The 18,237-nt window shown below is 45.3% G+C and overlaps 1 protein-coding gene and 1 non-coding gene across 2 annotated transcripts in view; one reads left to right on the top strand and one right to left on the bottom strand.

Annotated features, from left to right (window-relative positions):
* Window positions 1-529: 529 nt before the first annotated feature.
* The window catches only part of ANAPC5 (anaphase promoting complex subunit 5), a 32,903-nt gene continuing 15,195 nt past the window's right edge, over window positions 530-18,237 (top strand). The window contains 7 exon segments of the mRNA XM_066260621.1: window positions 530-895; window positions 4,197-4,276; window positions 5,879-5,988; window positions 7,232-7,425; window positions 13,124-13,189; window positions 14,194-14,295; window positions 16,564-16,751. Coding sequence (XP_066116718.1) covers window positions 689-895; window positions 4,197-4,276; window positions 5,879-5,988; window positions 7,232-7,425; window positions 13,124-13,189; window positions 14,194-14,295; window positions 16,564-16,751 — 947 coding nt within the window. The 5' untranslated portion in view covers window positions 530-688.
* LOC136327936 (U6 spliceosomal RNA) lies at window positions 12,757-12,864 on the bottom strand. Its single transcript, XR_010729989.1, has one exon. It is a non-coding gene; the product is annotated as a U6 spliceosomal RNA (small nuclear RNA).

The raw sequence follows: 18,237 nt of genomic DNA, 5'->3' as shown, positions 1-18,237 counted from the left end.
GAATGCCAGACTATGGATTTTGTAGTTTGTTAGGAAGGAAACTGACTCACCATACCAAGGTATTAGCTTATTTCAAGTAAGGATACAAGGCCACTTGTAACCTGACCAGGTTGAATCCATATGGCATTTGTGAATACTGAGAAAAAATGTTTATTCACGTCTTAAAAGAGGTAAGTGAAAATCCCAAACTTTGAATTTAAATATTAACACAATGAATCAAACACAAAATTTAAAAATGCAAATTAAAAAACTAAAGATGCAGATTTAATTTTGTTGCTTTTTAACAATGTTTTTAAAAATCAATTTTGTTTTCAAATTAATGAACAATAGGCAGCCCCCTGGCGGTTCAGTCGCAGCCCCCAAACGTGGACCAACTTTCACTTGGTCATAAGTTAAAGTCGCCCGGAAACCTGTTCTCCATCCGCAAGAGTTTCTGTAGGGACTCGGTTTTTAGGTGCACCACCTTTGTCCCCGTCCCCTAGCGGCACAGTGGGACATTATGACTGGCTGTAGCTCTGATTTGGATTCTCTGATTGGCCAACCGCCTGCAGCGAGCGCGAAGAAGCTTGTTCCCTAGGATGCGTCGCGGGCTGGGGGAGGCAGTGCGAGTGGAGTGTTGCTGAGGAGGAGCCTGGTTGTGTGAGGCGTCGGGAGCGGGGGGTGGTCCAGGCCTTAGTCACCGGGCACTATGGCCAGTGTCCACGAAAGCCTCTACTTCAACCCCATGATGACCAATGGGGTAGTGCATGCCAACGTGTTCGGCATCAAGGACTGGGTGACGCCGTATAAGGTCGCGGTGCTGGTGCTGCTGAACGGGATGGGCCGCACGGGCGAGGCTGCTGTCAGTCTCATGGAGCGGCGGAGGCTCAACCAGCTGCTCCTGCCCCTGCTGCAGGTGAGGGGCTCCGCCGGCTCCCGCTCTTTCAGCAACCCTTTCCTGAGGACCTGCTCTGTGTCGGCCACTTACCTGGGCCTGGGGGTACGGGGGCCCATCAGATAACTCTCTAGCCCTGGAGGACCGCAGGGTGGAAAAATTAAAAAAAAAAAAAAAAAAAAAAAAAAAAAAATATATATATATATATATATATATATATATATAATACCACCAGCTGTAACACTTAATGAGCACTTACGATGGGTCTGGCGCTTCATATGCATGTTTTTGCAGGTTCATATCTTGCCACCATGCCTCCAGTATTTGTTAGCTGGGTGACCGGGGCTATTTGGATCTGATTATGGATCTGAAATTATTATTATTATTTTAGATCCTCCGTCTTCTGTAGAATGGGGCTGACTACACGTAGTCCTGAGCGTGTGAGACACAGACGGATCATATGGGCTCCGTGCCCTAGAGGACCTTAATAAGTAGTAATAATGACATAAAACTAACAGTGAACATCGATTGAACACTTACTGTGTGCCAAGCATTTTATATTATTTATTTCATTTTGCAGATTCAGGTTGTAGCTCCACCACTTACTAAGTTGTGGGACTCGCGCAAGTTCTCCAGCCTATTTGGGTTTCCGGTTTCTGTAAATTGGGAATAATAATGGCAACTAGGTCATGGGATGGCTGGGTTAAATTAGAAGATCCACGGGAAGGAAGTACTTAGCAGTGTGTGACACACAGTAAATAGTATTGGCTATTTTTATTTTAATGTGGTTCCTTTTTTTTTTTTTTTTTTGTATTTTTCTGAAGTTGGGAACCGGAAGGCAGTCAGACAGACTTCCTCATGTGCCTGACCGGGACCGGGATCTACGCGGCACTCCGACCAGGGAGCGATGCTCTTCCCATCTGGGGGGTCGCTCTATTGCAACCAGAGCCATTCTAGCGCCTAAGGCAGAGGCCACAGAGCCATCTTCAGCGCCTGTGCCAACTTTGCTCCAATGGAGCCTTGGCTGAGGGAGAAGAAGAGAGAGACAGAGAGGAAGGGGAGGGGGAGGGGTGGAGAAGCAGATGGGCGCTTCTCCTGTGTGCCCTTGGCCGGGAATCGAACCCTGGACTCCTGCACGCCAGGCCTACGCTCTACCACTGAGCCAACCGGCCAGGGCCTTATCAAAGGTGTTTAAATTATTCTGAGTAACGATGTCTATATTCATGATTTTAGGTATCTCTGAACATGGTGCACCCCAACTAGAATTGTGCCAAGTAGTATCAGTGTACTCCATTGCTCATTAGATAAGTTTTAATCAAACTGTATGCAGAATTCGTCTAGTAATGTTCCAACCAGACCCCACTTCCTTTACTTATTGTTTGGCTTTCAAAAGTAGTTAGTTTTTAACTACTCAATACACAAAGATTTAGTGTAAAAACTTCAAAGAATACTAAAATTGATGGAGTGAAATTTTTTCCTCAGAGATTATTACTGTTAAGATTGATTTACTCAACTATTTATTGAGTAGTAGTTCAGAATGATTCTTAGACCTTTTGCATGTGCATAAAGATAAGTAGATGCATATGATTATTAGTATGTATACATGTATCCTTTTAATTTTGCTTACAATTTTTTTACACAATTGCTTCTATTCCCCAGCTTGCTCTCCTTTCCCTTAGCAAATATTAGAGCTCTTTGCATGTCAGCACATTTGAATGTAGACCCACCTCATTCTTTTAAACAGCTGCATTGAATTCCACAGTAAGAAGGGAAATAATTTAACTCAATTTTAATTAATTTAAGATAAATTTATTTATGATTAACTATAAGTTAATTCTTTATTGATGGACTTACAGGTTCTTTTCAGTTTAGTTAATTTCAAACAATGCATTCTGGACATACTTTTCCTCAAGTGGAATTGCTGGGCTAGCCACCTCTACAATTGGCATATATGCTGTCAACTTGCTATCCAAAAAAGATTCAGTGTTTAGTTTTAAATCTCAATTAGATTGTAGTCTTCCATTTAAAAAAAATTTTTTGTTTGCGAAAGAGAGGAAAGAGAAGAGAGAGAGAAACACTGATTTGTTGTTCTACTTATTTATGTGTTCCTTGGTTGATTTCTTGTCTGTGCCCTGACCAGGCCTCAAACCTGCAACCTTGGTGTATCAGGACCATGTTCCAACTAACTGAGCAACCTGGCCCGGTCTAGATTATAGTCTTGATAGCAGAGGTTGCATACTCTCTGTCTCTAAAGGTACTTTACGTGGACTTGGACACATAGTATGTCTACCTAATTTATGAGGTTTTGGGAAAGAATCAAAGGAGATTATGTTTATGAAAACATTATTGTGTTTGTATAGTGTTTTCCAGTTCACAGAGAACTTTGCATGATCTTACCTAATCTTTGCCACAAACAAGGGAAATGGTTATTATTATCTCCATTTTATCTATGTAGGAAACTAGGGCTCAGGAGGCTACAACTTTGCATGACTATAAAACTAAGGAAGAAGGAACAGTACATCCTTGGACTACAGGTTCTATGTTTTTACCCCTATTTATTTATTTATTTACAGAGAGAGAGAGAGAGAGAGAGAGAGAGAGAGATAGGGACAGACAGACAGGAACGTAGAGGGATGAGAAGCATCAATCATCAGTTTTTCGTTGCGACACCTTAGTTGTCCATCAATTGCTTTTCATATGTGCCTTGACCGTGGGCCTTCAGCAGACCAAGTAACCCCCTGCTCGAGCCAGTGACCTTGGGTCCAAGCTGGTGAGCTTTTTGCTCAAGCTGGCACCCCGGGGTCTCGAACCTGGGTCCTTCCGCATCCCAGTTCGATGCTCTATCCACTGTGCCACCGCCTGGTCAGGCTGAAATAATTGTTAAAGCATAGGGGTTGAGCCTTGGCTGGATAGCTTGGTTGGTTCAAGTGTCATCCTGAAGTGCAGAAGTTGCCGGTTCAATCCCTGTTCAGGGCACATACAGGAACAGATATATGTTCCCCCCTCTCAAATCAATCATAATAATAAAAAAAGCAGAGAGATTGATATGTGAATTAATGTTTGCTGCTGTTTATCATATATCTAGCTCTTTAAAATGTGTCCGTAGCCTGACCTGTGGTGGCGCAGTGGATAAAACTTCGACCTGGAAATGCTGAGGTTGCCGGTTCAAAACCCTGGGCTTGCCTGGTCAAGGCACATATGGGAGTTGATGCTTTCTGCGCCTTCCCCCCCTCTCTCTGTCTCTCTCCTCTCTCTCCTTTCTAAAAAAATAAAATAAAATGAATTAAAATGTGTCCGTAACTTCCATATCTTCTTTACTCAGGGCCCAGATATTACATTGTCTAAACTATACAAGTTAATTGAAGAATCTTGTCCTCAGCTGGCAAATTCAGTACAGATCAGGTAAACTTTTTTTTTTTTTTTTGGGTGGGCCATCATTTCCTTTTTTATTTTTTTATTATTTATTTATTTATTTATTTTTCCTGAAGCTGGAAACGGGGAGAGACAGTCAGACAGACTCCCGCATGCGCCCAACCGGGATCCACCCGGCGCGCCCACCAGGGCTGACGCTCTTCCCACCAGGGGGTGATGCTCTGCCCCTACGGGGCCTCGCTCTGCCGTGACCAGAGCCACTCTAGCGCCTGGGGCAGAGGCCAAGGAGCCATTCCCAGCGCCCAGGCCATCTTTGCTCCAATGGAGCCCTGGCTGCGGGAGGGGAAGAGAGAGACAGAGAGGAAGGAGGGGGTGGGGGTGGAGAAGCAAATGGGCGCTCTCCTATGTGCCCTGGCCAGGAATCGAACCCGGGTCCCCTGCACGCCAGGCCGACGCTCTACCGCTGAGCCAACCGGCCAGGGCCGGTGGGCCATCATTTTTAATTCTAGCTTGCACCCGGCGGGCAAGTAAAAAATACACACTGGGCTCCAAAACCCACTCACATTCAGTGCTCACAAAGCTACTGACTTATCAGAGTTTCCTAGAATCAAAGGTTTCTAGCTCACCAGACTTATTCACCTCTGTTCCCCAACTCCTTCCTTCTCCCCGCACAAACTCTGTATAAACTGGCTTCTCATTCAACACTCCGCCATCTTGGCTGCTTCTCCCGGCCTCCTCCACGTGGACTTCCTCTGCTCTTCTGCTCTGCTCTCTCCTCTAATGTTAATCTCAGGAGCCAAGAGCAGATCAGGTAAACTTAATTTTTTTTTTTTGTACTTTTCTGAATCTGGAAACGGGGAGGGGGAGGCAGTCAGACAGACTCCCGCATGCGCCCGACCGGGATCCACCCAGCACACCCACCAGGGGGCGATGCTCTGCCCATCCGGGGTGTCGCTCTGTTGCGACCAGAGCCATTCTAGCGCCTGAGGCAGAGGCCACGGAGCCATCCCCAGCGCCCGGGCCATCTAATGGAGCCTTGGCTGCGGGAGGGGAAGAGAGAGACAGAGAAGAAGGAGAGGGGGAGGGGTGGAGAAGCAGATGGGCACTTCTTCTGTGTGCCCCGGCCGGGAATCGAACCTGGGACTCCTGCACACCAGGCCGACGCTCTACCACTGAGCCAACCGGCCAGGGCCAATTTTTTTCTCTGTATAGAAATGTCAAAGTAGATGAAAATGAAAAAAAGGGCACATGTTAATTTTTTTACAAAATATATCTTTTATTATTTTAGGTTGTTTTCCTAAGTACTTAATTTTTTTTGAAGAATGGTTAACATTAAACATACTGTTTCAGAATTTATTTTTCTATCTGGCTCTACTTTCTTTTTAATTGTTGCAGAGAATTCCCTTTTTATTGGATGATGTGTTACTTTGATTAATTTTATGATCAAGAAAACAGCAATGATACTTTTCAGGAAATGAGAGTGACATTTTAGGTTATCGAGTTGGTTTTATATACCACCTTTTATCTGAAACCCTGGATTGCTTTTAAACTAGATGATTTCAGATAAATATAAAACATGGGAAGCTGTTCAAAGGACCTACCTAAAAGACGCACCTCGATTTTCTCATTCAGAATCAAACTGATGGCTGAAGGCGAATTGAAGGACATGGAACAATTTTTTGATGGCCTGTCAGATTCTTTTTCTGGAACTGAACCAGATGTCCACAAAACAAGTGTAGTAGGTAGGTATAGAGTTCCGAGGAGAGCAGAGAATGTGTTCATTGATGTGAGCGGCTTTCTCAACCACATCTATCATTGCTCTGCAGTGTCTGAGCAAAGCCAGTGCGGATGTAGCACGTGTATTAGTTTGTGTTTGTTGCCTTGCCATTTTGATCTGTGTTTAAATAATTGTCTTGTGGAAAAGCATATTCTATTTTGTCTATAATAGTCAAAGTATTAGCCTGGTCGGGGGTGTGGGACGGGGTGTGCTTTTAGGATTTCTCAACTCTTTCCCACAGTCCTCTGGACCACTTGTCTGTGTTTCACAACTCTAAGTCAGGGTTACCAACTAAACTTCTATGAAGAGAAGTTAAGTAAGAATGTATGAGTGCCCTAGTTTATAAGGTGAGGGCATACATGATGTTTTTCTATTAGTTTTCTATCCATGCTCCATCCACCTGGCTTTTTTTCATGGTAGTTTTTGTTTTTCAACATCAATTATTTATTGCTATCTCTCTTATATGCCAGGATCTGAACTTATAAGATAGACATGGACCTCCTTTTCGTGTGTGTGTGTGTGTGTGTGTTTGTGTGTGACAGAGACAGAGAGAGAGAGGGACAGATAGGGACAGACAGGAAGGGAGAGAGATAAGAAGCGTCAGTTCTTTGTTGTGGCACCTTAGTTGTTCATTGATTGCTTTCTAACATGTGCCTCATTGACGGGGGGGGGGGGTTTATAGCAGAGCGAGTGAGTGACCCCTTGCTCAAGCCTGCGACCTTTGGGTTCACACCAGCAACCATGGGGTCATGTCTATGATTCCACACTGAAGCCAGCAACCCCGTGCTAAAGCTGATGAGCCTGCACTCAAGCCAGCTACCTCGGGGTTTCAAACCTGGGTCCTTCACATTCTACTCTGACGCTGTATCCATGGCGCCACCACCTGGTCAGGCTGGACCTCCTTTTTATGGAGATTGCATTCTGGCCTGATGGAAAAAGTAAATAAAATCATTTCAGATAGTTGTAACAGCCACAAAAAATATATATTGAGTGGACAAAGATGGTGGAGTGGGGGTGGGAGGACTGAGACCCAAATAAGAAGAAACCAGATTTGTAAAGGGTGGGTGAAGGACAGTCTAGGCGGAGGGAATAGCAACTTCAAGTGTCTCTTGGATTCTTTTGAAGGAAGAATCACAACAAATAGTCATCAAATTGGTGTATCCTGATTTCGTTTAATGTCTTCACCTTGTCTGTGTCTTATTTTGTAGGTTTATTTCTGCGTCACATGATCTTGGCCTACAGTAAGCTTTTTTTCAGTCAAGTGTTTAAACTGTACACTGCCCTTCAACAGTACTTCCAAAATGGTAAGAAAAAGACCGTAGGGGATGCTGATACGGAGCTGACTAGCAGAGAAGAGGGCGAAAGAAAAATGGAAAAAGAAGAACTTGACGTGTCTATAAGATATCTTGGGTTTTTCTGACGGGGTCCCTTTCCTGCGAAATAGCACGGTGACAGGCACGGTGAATCCTTTAATTCAGCATGCACATACTAGCTGTTACCTGTCTGCCCCTTCAGACCCGGGAAGTTGACCCCTACAGGCTGTGTCACTGGGCTCCCTGTCCTCTGACTTCTGGTAGGAGGCATTGGTGCGCTATCTGGAGGGTCAGGGAGGGTGAGGTCAGGCCATTGAGTCACTGGCTCCCTTCCTTCATGGTCATGGTGGGCTGTCTGCAAGGTCACAGCTCCTATCGGGTGGCTCTCTCTCTGCACCGGGTAACTAGGAAGATTTCCCAGGCCTGGCATGGAAGGGCCCTGTGTTACCAGCCTCAGGGACTGTTGTCTCTTATGGTTTCTCTGTCCCCTGCCCCTATGTTTCAAGTGGTCTGTTACTAAACCCTTCTCAGTTTACCCCATTTGAATGTGCCTTTTGTTTTTGCTGGGACCCTGACCAGTAGTGTTCATTACATCAGAGTGAGTTAAGAATTGATTAATTCAGTGAGAATCTGTGGAGTGAGTGCCTACTGAAGTGACAGCACTGGGAACAGGGTAGCACTGTGTGCCTCATGGTTCAAGCCAGGAGTGGCCTTGGTCCCTCCCTGTCCTCGCTCTGACAGCCAGTCCTTCCTCCACAGTGTGTCTGGAGTTAGTTCACCTCTCTCCGCTGCCCCCTGCGCCCCTGTGGTCTCTCATCCTAACCGGTCTCCTTGTCTCCGCTCTTATTTCCTTACAATCGGAGGGACCTTTATGAATGCAAAGCACTTCATGGCACTCCTCTTCCCTAAACCGTCATTGACTGGCCTTGGGGTTTAGACGGAATTCCAGGCCTGCCAGGGCCCCAGTGCATGTGGGGCCTGGCCCTGTCACCCTCCCTCCCTCCTCCTTCCCCACCCTCCTCTTGTGACCGCCTGACCGCCCCGGCTTGCTCCCAGTTTCTGGACTACCCACACTGCTTTCTGCCTCATGTTGCCTGGCATGCTCTTCCCTGGCTTCTCAGTCGCTTTTCCCTTTCACCTTTCAGGTCCCACCCCGGTGTCCTCACACAGGCCTTCCCTGGCCACGTGTCTCAGTTATCTCCACCCCAGATACCTCCTGCTTCTCTATTTCCTTCGGTGCTCTCAGCACTAAGTAACTTTTTACATTTATTTGCATGTTTGTTTATGTCTGTTTCCTCTGCCTTTGCATCCCTTCAGACCCCACCCCCTTTCTCTCTCTCTCTCTCTCCCTCTCTTCTCTAAAATAAATAAATAAAAAATTTTAAAAATGGACATTCTTACAGACTTTGCATGCAGTTTTACAAGCTTTATGGATTCCTTCAAGCCCATCCTGGACCCAGGTTAAGTGCACTTGATTTATAGCACTAGTAAGTCTAAATTTCTGTCTCAGCTGATAACTGTATTCATAAACAAGGTATATGTGAGCCCTTTTGCTAAATGGGTAGCCCTTTCCCTTAGTTGAATGCCTCTATGGTTTCTTCTTCTTTTTTTTTTTTTTTTTAATTTTTCTGAAGATAGAAGCGGGGAGGCAGTCAGACAGACTCCCGCATGTGCTCGACTGGGATCCACCTGGCATGCCCACCAGGGGGCGATGCTCTGCCCATCTGGGGCGTTGCTCTGCTGCAACCAGAGCCATTCTAGCGCCTGAGGCAGAGGCCATGGAGCCGTCCTTGGCACCCGGGCCAACTTTGCTCCAGTGGAGCCTTGGCTGCAGGAGGGGAAGAGAGAGATAGAAAGGAGCAGGGGAAGGGTAGAGAAGCAGATGGGTGCTTCTGTGTTCCCTGGCTGGGAATTGAACCCGGGACTTCCACGCGCCGGGCTGGCACTCTACCATTGAGCCAATCGGCCAGGGCCTAAATGTCTATGGCTTTTTACTTCCTAGTTTCCCCTGTGAGGTCCTGAGGAAGCAAAGGCGGGTTCACTAAAGGATGGTTTGGGCCAGGGAATTTTTACCTGCTCTTCTCAAACTTGCACATGTCAGCCACGGTTGCCAGCACGGAAGCCAGAGCCGAATGTGATCTGCATTTGTAATAACTCAATTTGTCTTCACTTGTAGCAATGTTACTCTGCATGATTCTGATTTTCTCATATTTTATCAGCTTTATTGCTCCCCTGTCCTTTATTATAAGCTATCCTAAATCTTTTGGGGGGAATGGGTTTAAGTACATAGAGCATTTGGTTCTACTGAATGTCATGGACTCTAGAGGAGGGTGTGACCAGTAGTGCTATGTCCAGTTTCATTCAGATTCTCATCTGTCTCTAAGCCTTTTTGTGTACAGCCATATTTATTTCAAACCTTGGGCTTATTTTGTTTAAGCGATATGTTAAGAGAAAAGGGCTTACTGCCCAGACACTTAACTGTTTTTCATTTGAGAGGTTGGCCTGTGAAATTTTTTTCCATTTCCTTCTAGGTCACTATTGTGTCACTGATCTCTGTTAGACCTGGGTCAGGGCTGGTTCTTGGCAGCTCCAATATTTGCTGAAGCTGATACACCACCTTGGGGATTGTTAGGTAATATTTATCAGAAATAAAATCAAGAGAATATTAGAGCATCTCTTCCCAAAATGGTTTCTATGGAACACTAGTGCTTCTTTCAGAGATATGAGAGAAGGTTTCTTTTTTTTATTATATTTTTCTGAAGTTGGAAACAGGGAGGCAGTCAGACAGACTCCTGCATGTGCCCGACCGGGATCCACCCCACATGCCCACCTGGGGTGTTGCTCCCTTGCAACCAGAGCCATTCTGATGCCTGAGGCAGAGGCCATAGAGCCATCCTCAGCGCCCGGGCCAACTTTGCTCCAATGGAGCCTTGCTGCGGGAGGGGAAGAGAGACAAAGAGGAAGGAGAGGGGAAGGGGTGGAGAAGCAGATGGGCACCTCTCCTGTGTGCCCTGGCCGGGAATTGAACCCAGGACTCCTGCACGCCAGGCCGACACTCTACCACTGAGTCAACTGGCCAGGGCTGAGAGAAGGTTTCTTTGTACAGATGAGTTTGGTAAATGGTACATAAAACCTAAGTAAATAAAGTTTCTTTCTACTGAATTTCTCTAATGTGTATCATGATCTCCAAGCAAGATAGGGTATACAATTTTCCCCAAGTTTTTTAACCTCAGAAGCATTTTTTTAGAATACCTACTTACATATTATTTGCATGAAAGAGTTTAAGAACTGCTATAATTGATAGAGTGCTTATACAAATGTTATTATGAGTAAATATTTATTTTTTAGAAATTTTTAAAAAATATTTATTTATTGACTTCAGAGAGAGAGAGGAAGGGAGAGTGAGAGAGAGATAGTAACATCAATCTGTACCCATCCAACACCATACATAGCCGTAGACTGTCATTGACTATATTCCCCCTTCTGCAGCACACATCCCGTGACTATTCTGTAACAACCAACTTGTACTTCTTAATCCCTTCACCTTTTACACCCATCCCCCCAACCCCCTCCCAACTGGCAACTGTCAAAATGTTTTCTGTGTCTATGAGTTTGTTTCTGTTCTGCTTCTTTTATTTTTTAAATTCATCTGTTGATAAATATGTGTTTATTGCTATATGATTGTTCATATTATTTATCTTTTTCCTTGTTCTTAAAGAAGACCCTTTAACATTTTATGTAATTCTTTGATTTGGTGGTGGTGTGTTCCTCTAGCTTTTTCTTGTCTTGAAAACTCTGTATGTCCATTGATTCTAAGTGATCATTTTGCTGGGTACAGTAATCTTGTTGTAGGTCCTTGCTTTTCATCACTTTGAATATTTATTGCCACTCCCTTCTGGCTTGAAAGTTTCTGCTGAGAAATCAGCTGATAATCTTTTTTTTTTAATTGAGAGATGGGGAGGCAGAGAGACAGACTCACGCAGGCACCCCAACTGGGATCCACCCAACAAGCCCCCCCTATAGGGCGATGCTCTGCCCATCTGGGGCCACTGCTCCATTGTTCAGCAACTGAGCTATTTCAGCACCTGAGGTGAGGCCATGGAGCCATCCTCAGTGCCTGGAGCCAACTTGCTTGAGCCAATCGAGCCATGGCTGCAGAAAGGGAGGAGAGAGAAGGGGGTGGAGTGGAGAAGCAGATGGTTGCTTCTCCTATGTGCCCTGACCAGGAATCAAATCCAGGAGTTTCACACACCGGGCCGACGCTCTACTGCTGAGCCAACTGGCCAGGGCAGCTGACAGTCTTATGGGAGCTCCCTTGTAGGTAACTAACTGCTTTTCTCTTGTTTCTTCTAAGATTCTCTCTTTGTCTTTAACCTTTTTTTTTTAATTTTTTTTTTACAGAGACAGAGAGTGAGTCAGAGAGAGGGATAGACAGGGACAGACAGACAGGAATGGAGAGAGATGAGAAGCATCAATCATTAGTTTTTCATTGCGCGTTGCAATACCTTACTTGTTTATTAATTGCTTTCTCATATGTGCCTTGACCATGGGCCTTCAGCAGACCGAGTAACCCCCTGCTGGAGCCAGCGATCTTGGGTTCAAGCTGGTGGGCTTTTTGCTCAAACCAGATGAGCCCGCACCCAAGCTGGCGACCTCGGGGTCTCGAACCCGGGTCCTCCGCATCCCAGTCCGATGTTCTATCCACTGCGCCACTGCCTGGACAGGCGTCTTTAACCTTTTGTATTTTAATTATGATGTGTCTTAGTGTGGGCCTCTTTGGGTTCATCTTGTTTGGGACTTTGTGCCTCCTGGCCTTGTATGTCTGTTTCCTTCACCAGGTTAGGAAAGTTTTCTGTCATTTTTTCAAATAGGTTTTTGACTTCTTGTTCTCTCTCTTCTCCTTCCAGCACCCCCATGATGTGAATGTTGGTGCCCTTGAAGTTGTCCCAGAGACTCTTTACATTATTTTCATTTTTTTTGGATTCTTTTCTTTTTGCTGTTCTGAGTAGGTATTATTTGCTTCCTTATCTTCCATATCACTGATTTGATTCTCAACTTCATCTATTCTGCTGTCAATTTCCTATAAATTATTCTTCCTTTCAGTTAGTGTAGCCTTCACTTCTGACTGGGTCTCTTTTATGATTTCTGTGTCCTTTCTCATGCTGTTGAAGTTCTCACAGCCAGAAGTTATGGAGACTTCTCTTCCTGGCTCTGGAACCCTGGACTGGGAGGCCTGGTGTGGGTGAGAACGAGAAGGCAAGGGAGAGAGGCAGGGACTAGCACCACCCATGAGGCACTACACCTGCCCTGCTAAGCATTGTGGACTGTATTTTGGAAGGTGATAGGATACCACCGAAGGACTTTAAATCAGGGAGGGCACAACAGATTATATTTAATTTTCTTTCTTCTTTTTCTTTTTTTTAAATATAGAATGCTTCACAAGTTTGCATATCATCCTTGTGCAGGGGTCTATGCTAAACTGCTCTGTATTGTTCCAATTTTAGTATATGTGCTGCTGAAGTGAGCACAGATTTATGTTTTAGAATGATTTGCTGAGAGCTATGTAGAATTTAGGTCTATATGTGTGCACAATTATACTGTCTGAACTTTGCCAGGTCATGCAACATTAGTTGCTAAGTATGTCTTTTGTGTTCTTGAGAGGAGAGAATTAATTGTAAAATTTTGAACTCTTCTGATAAAAAATCTATTTGACTTTGTAAGCATTACCATTTTTGCTATGGTATATTGTATGTATTTCTATATAATTTTTGTTTTATGTTTTTTAGAGAAGAAGAGGTATCTTGCAGTGGGCCTCTGTCCCAAAAACAGGCAGAGTTTTTTCTTTCTCAACAGGTATGTTAATTCTGTAATTTATCATGAACTTACTAAAAACCCTGTGACACACTGTGTCATGGCATATGCCTGTTATGTTAGTAGGTTTATTGATTATAGCATTATTCTTTGCTTTGGTCCTCTTTTTTTCCACTAACAATGCAAATGTAGTTACATGTTACTTCCTATTTTGTGAGTGATCTATTAAAACAATAAAGCAAGTTCATTTAATAATGGTATGTGACTAACACAGCCCAAAACATGTGATTTAGAAGACTTACTTCCCTTTCTCCAGGTAGAATTGGAGTAAAGTATCTATAACCCAGTTAAGGACTAATATTTAATTTGAAACTAGTTTCTTGCATATGTTTTTTTTTTTTTTTTTTTTTTTTTATTATTTATTTATTCATTTTAGAGAGGAGAGGGAGAGACAGAGAGAAAGAGAGAGAAGGGGAGAGGAGCTGGAAGCATCAACTCCCATATGTGCCTTGACCAGGCAAGCCCAGGGTTTTTTTTGAACCGGCGACCTCAGCATTTCCAGGTCGATGCTTTATCCACTGCGCCACCACAGGTCAGGCTCTTGCATATGTTAGATCCTTGTTGCCTGCTACCACCCATGTGGAACAGTTAAGCAGGAGCAGCTGGGTGCCTAAGGCCCTGTGCAGTGCTTATAGTCTGAAGTGAGTTCAGACTAGCACTTTTAATGTAGCCTGATAGGGACTACAAGAAATGTTAGTACAGGGGGTCTTATAGGACCTTATATAGTCTGGAAGGTGCTAGAAGCAGGTAGCTAAGGTCTATACTGGGGCTAGAAGGAGGAACGGGAGTTTGTATGGGAGGAGAGTGTGGACGGGGAGTGGTGGTGGGAGGCTTACTGCTTCAGGAAGAGGGAACTGTGTTCTGTGTGGTCAGGAGGACAGAGTAGCTGTGGAAAGAATGTGGAATCAGCTGATGCTGTTTACTATGGCATGTCCATGTGTTTACCGGCCATTCCTTCCTCCCGAGCTGTCATGTTTCCATTTCAGGCTGCTTTGTTAAAGAATGACGAGACTAAAGCCCTCACTCCAGCTTCTTTGCAGAAGGAATTGAACAACTTGTTGAAATTTAATCCTGATTTTGCTGAAGCGGTGAGTCTTTTCTAGAATTTGTTGCTGACTTGAAAAGAAATGACAAGGCTCGGCTTGACCTGTGGTGGTGCAGTGGGTAAAGCATCAACCTAGAACGCTGAGGTCGTTGGTTTGAAACCCTGGGCTTCCCTGGTCAAGGCACATATGGCAGTTTATGCTTCCTGCTCCCCCCCACACACCTCTCTCTCTCTCTCTCTCTCTCTCTCATTCTCTCTCCTGCCTAAAATGAATAAATAAAATCTTAAAACAAAAAAAAGAAAGAAATGATAAGGCTCTTAATATTGAGTAGCCACACAAATGAGTACCCATCCATTGGTCCAGGTTCTTAGAGAGAAATCATGTTGCTGGCAAGTAAATAGCCCAGCCTAGTTTGCGGAGCTGTTCCTCCTATTCACCACCCCTAGCCAGCAGGGATTTCTTCAATCTAATGATGTCCTTTTTCATTCATCATCTCTCTAATGTTGTGAATTATCAAGGGATGATAGGCCCTGGCCGGTTGGCTCAGTGGTAGAGCATCGGCCTGGCGTGTGGGAGTCCCGGGTTCGATTTCCGGCCAGGGCACACAGGAGAAGCACCCATCTGTTTCTCCACCCCTCCCCCTCTCCTTCCTCTCTGTCTCTCTCTTCCCCTCCCGCAGCCGAGGCTCCATTGGAGCAAAAGATGGCCCGGGTGCTGGGGATGGCTCCTTGGCCTCTGCCCCAGGCGCTAGAGTGGCTCTGGTCGCGACAGAGCAATGCCCCAGATGGGCAGAGCATCGCCACCTGGTGGGTGTGCCGGGTGGATCCCGGTCGAGCGCATGCGGGAGTCTGTCTGACTGCCTCCCCATTTCCAGCTTCAGAAAAATACAAAAAAAAAAAAAAAAGGTGATAGTGTAGACTGAGTTTTTTAAAAATTGGGGACCTAAAAATTCATTTCTTACTCTACTTTTGTCAGTATGAGGTATTTTTATTTTGTTTGTTTTTTATGTTTTCTTCTTTTAATTACACCATTTCTTAATGGATTTTTTTTTGTGTGTATTTTTCTGCAGCTGGAAACGGGGAGGCAGTCAGACAGACTCCCGCATGTGCCTGACCAGATCCTCCCGGCATGCCCACCAAGGGGCGATGCTCTGCCTATCTTGGGGCGTCGCTCTGTCACAATTAGAGCCATTCTAGTGCCTGAGGCAGAGGCCGCAGAGCCTTCCTCAGCGCCCAGGCAAACTTTGCTCCAGTGGAGCCTTGGCTGCGGGAGGGGAAGAGAGAGCCAGAGAAGAAGGAGAGGGGGAGGGGTGGAGAAGCAGATGGGCGCCTCAACTGTGTGCCCTGGCCTGGTATCAAACCCAGGACTCCTGCACACCAGGCCGACGCTCTACCACTGAGCCAACTGGCCAGGGCCTTCTTAATGGATTTTTACCTGAAACCTGGATTTGACATCTGACTTTATCCACATATAGAAAGGTATCTGTTTTGTTTTCTAGTAACTGGGATCTGCCTATTTGGAAGGAAGTTTAATTCAGTAAACCAAACAAAATGAAAATATTTTCAAAATAGAAGATAATTAACTCAATAAAAAATAATTTTTTTTTTTTTATTCAGTGAGAGAAGGGGAGGCAGAGACAAATTCCACAGGTGCCCCAGACAGGATCCACCCAAAAATCCCACTAGGGGCGATGCTCTGCCCATTTGGGACATTGCTCCATTGCTTAGCAACCAAGCTCTTCTTAGCACCTGAGGTGGAGGCCATGGACGCATCCTCAGTGCCCAGGACCAACTCGCTCCAATTGAGCCATGGCTACAGAGGGGAAGAGAGAGAGAGAGAGAGAGAGAAACAAAAGGGGGGAGGGATGGAGAAGCAGATGGGTGCTTTTCCTGTGTGCCCTAACCAGGAATTGAACCTGGGACATCCACATGCCAGGCCAATGCTCTACCACTGAGCCAACAGGCCAGGGCCTCAGTAAACTTTTAAGACACCTGAGCAAAGTGAGTTCCCCCCTCAACCCTCACATGGGTCCTAATATAACCGGTGACACAGTAGATATATATTTAGGATAAAACACTGACACAGCATTAGTAGAACTCTTCATTTTTCATTTGGGGGCTCCCCCTGGGGAGAAATCAGTGTATCTTGAACCAATGTTATTCTGTCTGTGGGGAAAAGATGAACCTAAACTATGACCATCTCGTCAGAAGGGAAGGGGATACCTGGGTGTTTGCAGCCAGCGGAACTCTGCATTATTAGTCAGTACAAGAGAAAGAAGAATATTTTCAATTTGTGGATTGTTTCTTATAGCATTACCTCAGCTACTTGAACCTCCGGGTCCAGGATGTTTTCAGTTCTACACACAGCCTCCTGCATTATTTCGACTGCCTGATTCTTACTGGAGCAGAAAGCAAGAGTAACGGGGAAGAGGGCTACGGCCGGAGCCTGAGATATGCCGCTCTGAATCTGGCCGCCCTGCACTGCCGCTTTGGACACTAGTTCACAGATTTTTATCCTGGCCAAAATTGAAGACGTTAACTCTCAGATGTTCATTTAGATGCTTTCTTTTTTTAATACTGTATTTAAAAGAAGGAAAAGAAAATAAAGAAAGGAAGCTGACTATTTGACTTGTCAGCAGCTTCCAAAAGGGAAGCTCTTTCACTGGACAGAAGGTAATGAAAACTTTCTCCTGAAACAGGCTGCCTCTGGCGTCACTGATTAACATTGCTGTCTCAGTACAGTGGCTCTTTCTTTCATTACTTCTAAGAACAACAGCCATTGAATTAAAAGAAAATTAGGTCATTAGGCCAGAAATGCCCAAAAGGATTTTTTGGAGGTAATAATGGGGATACAAAAGCTATTTTCAGTATTTCAGAAAGCCAAAAGGAAGCGGTGCCTTTCCTGCTCTGGCTTGTTGGAAGTCACATGTGTGTGCTTCTGGGTCGGGTTCAGGCAGCTCAGTGAGGTGACGCTTGGCTTTTGTCGTTGCTAAGATATGCCTGTGATTTTTTTTTGTGTGTGTATTTTCTCTGAAGCTGGAAACAGGGAGAGACAGTCAGACAGACTCCCGCATGCGCGCGACCGGGATCCACCCGGCACGCCCACCAGGGGTGAAGCTCTGCCCACCAGGGGGCGATGCTCTGCCCCTCCGGGGCGTCGCTCTGCTGTGACCAGAGCCACTCTAGCACCTGGGGCAGAGGCCAAGGAGCCATCCCCAGCACCCGGGCCATCTCTGCTCCAATGGAACCCTGGCTGTGGGAGGGGAAGAGAGAGACAGAAAGGAAGGAGGGGGGGTGGAGAAGCAAATGGGCGCTTCTCCCATGTGCCCTGGCCGGGAATCGAACCCGGGTCCCCCACACACCAGGCCGACGCTCTACCGCTGAGCCAACCGGCCAGGGCCGATATGCCTGTGATTTTGATGAATAAAAATAGGAAAATGGATCAGTTATTTAGTAAACAGAGCTAAGTAGATAAAATCCTTCAAAACTTGGAGGCTCTTGGCCTGACCTGTGGTGGTGCAGTGGATAAAGTTTCAACCTGGAAACACTGAGGTTGCTGGTTCAAAACCCTGGGCTTGCCTGGTCAAGGCACATATGGGAGTTGATGCTTTCTGCTCCTCCCCCCTTCTCTCTCTCTCTCTCTCTCTTTCTCTCTCCTCCCTCTCTATAATGAATAAATAAAATCTTTAAAAAAAAAACAAAAAAAACCTTGGAGGCTATTTTGGAAACAATGAAATATGGTGAATTATGGTTAAAGATAGGAAATGACTTACTGAAAGTGGCTCCAAACCCCCTGAGGCTCGCTTTTTCCCATTTGAAAGAAATGTGGATTCTGCTTCAGGCATCTTTGAATAGAGGCTCTAGAGTGTATTAATGGAAACAATGTTCAGAGTTCAAGAATTGAGAGCTCTACCCCTTGCTGTATGGGCCAGGCAACACAGACTTCTGTTAACTTCTGGTGTTGCATTTTAAAAGGGACATAGTC

The sequence above is a fragment of the Saccopteryx bilineata genome, chromosome 2, assembly GCF_036850765.1.
Source record: "Saccopteryx bilineata isolate mSacBil1 chromosome 2, mSacBil1_pri_phased_curated, whole genome shotgun sequence".
NCBI lineage: Eukaryota > Metazoa > Chordata > Mammalia > Chiroptera > Emballonuridae > Saccopteryx > Saccopteryx bilineata.
This window is presented reverse-complemented; position numbering and strand designations above follow the sequence as displayed.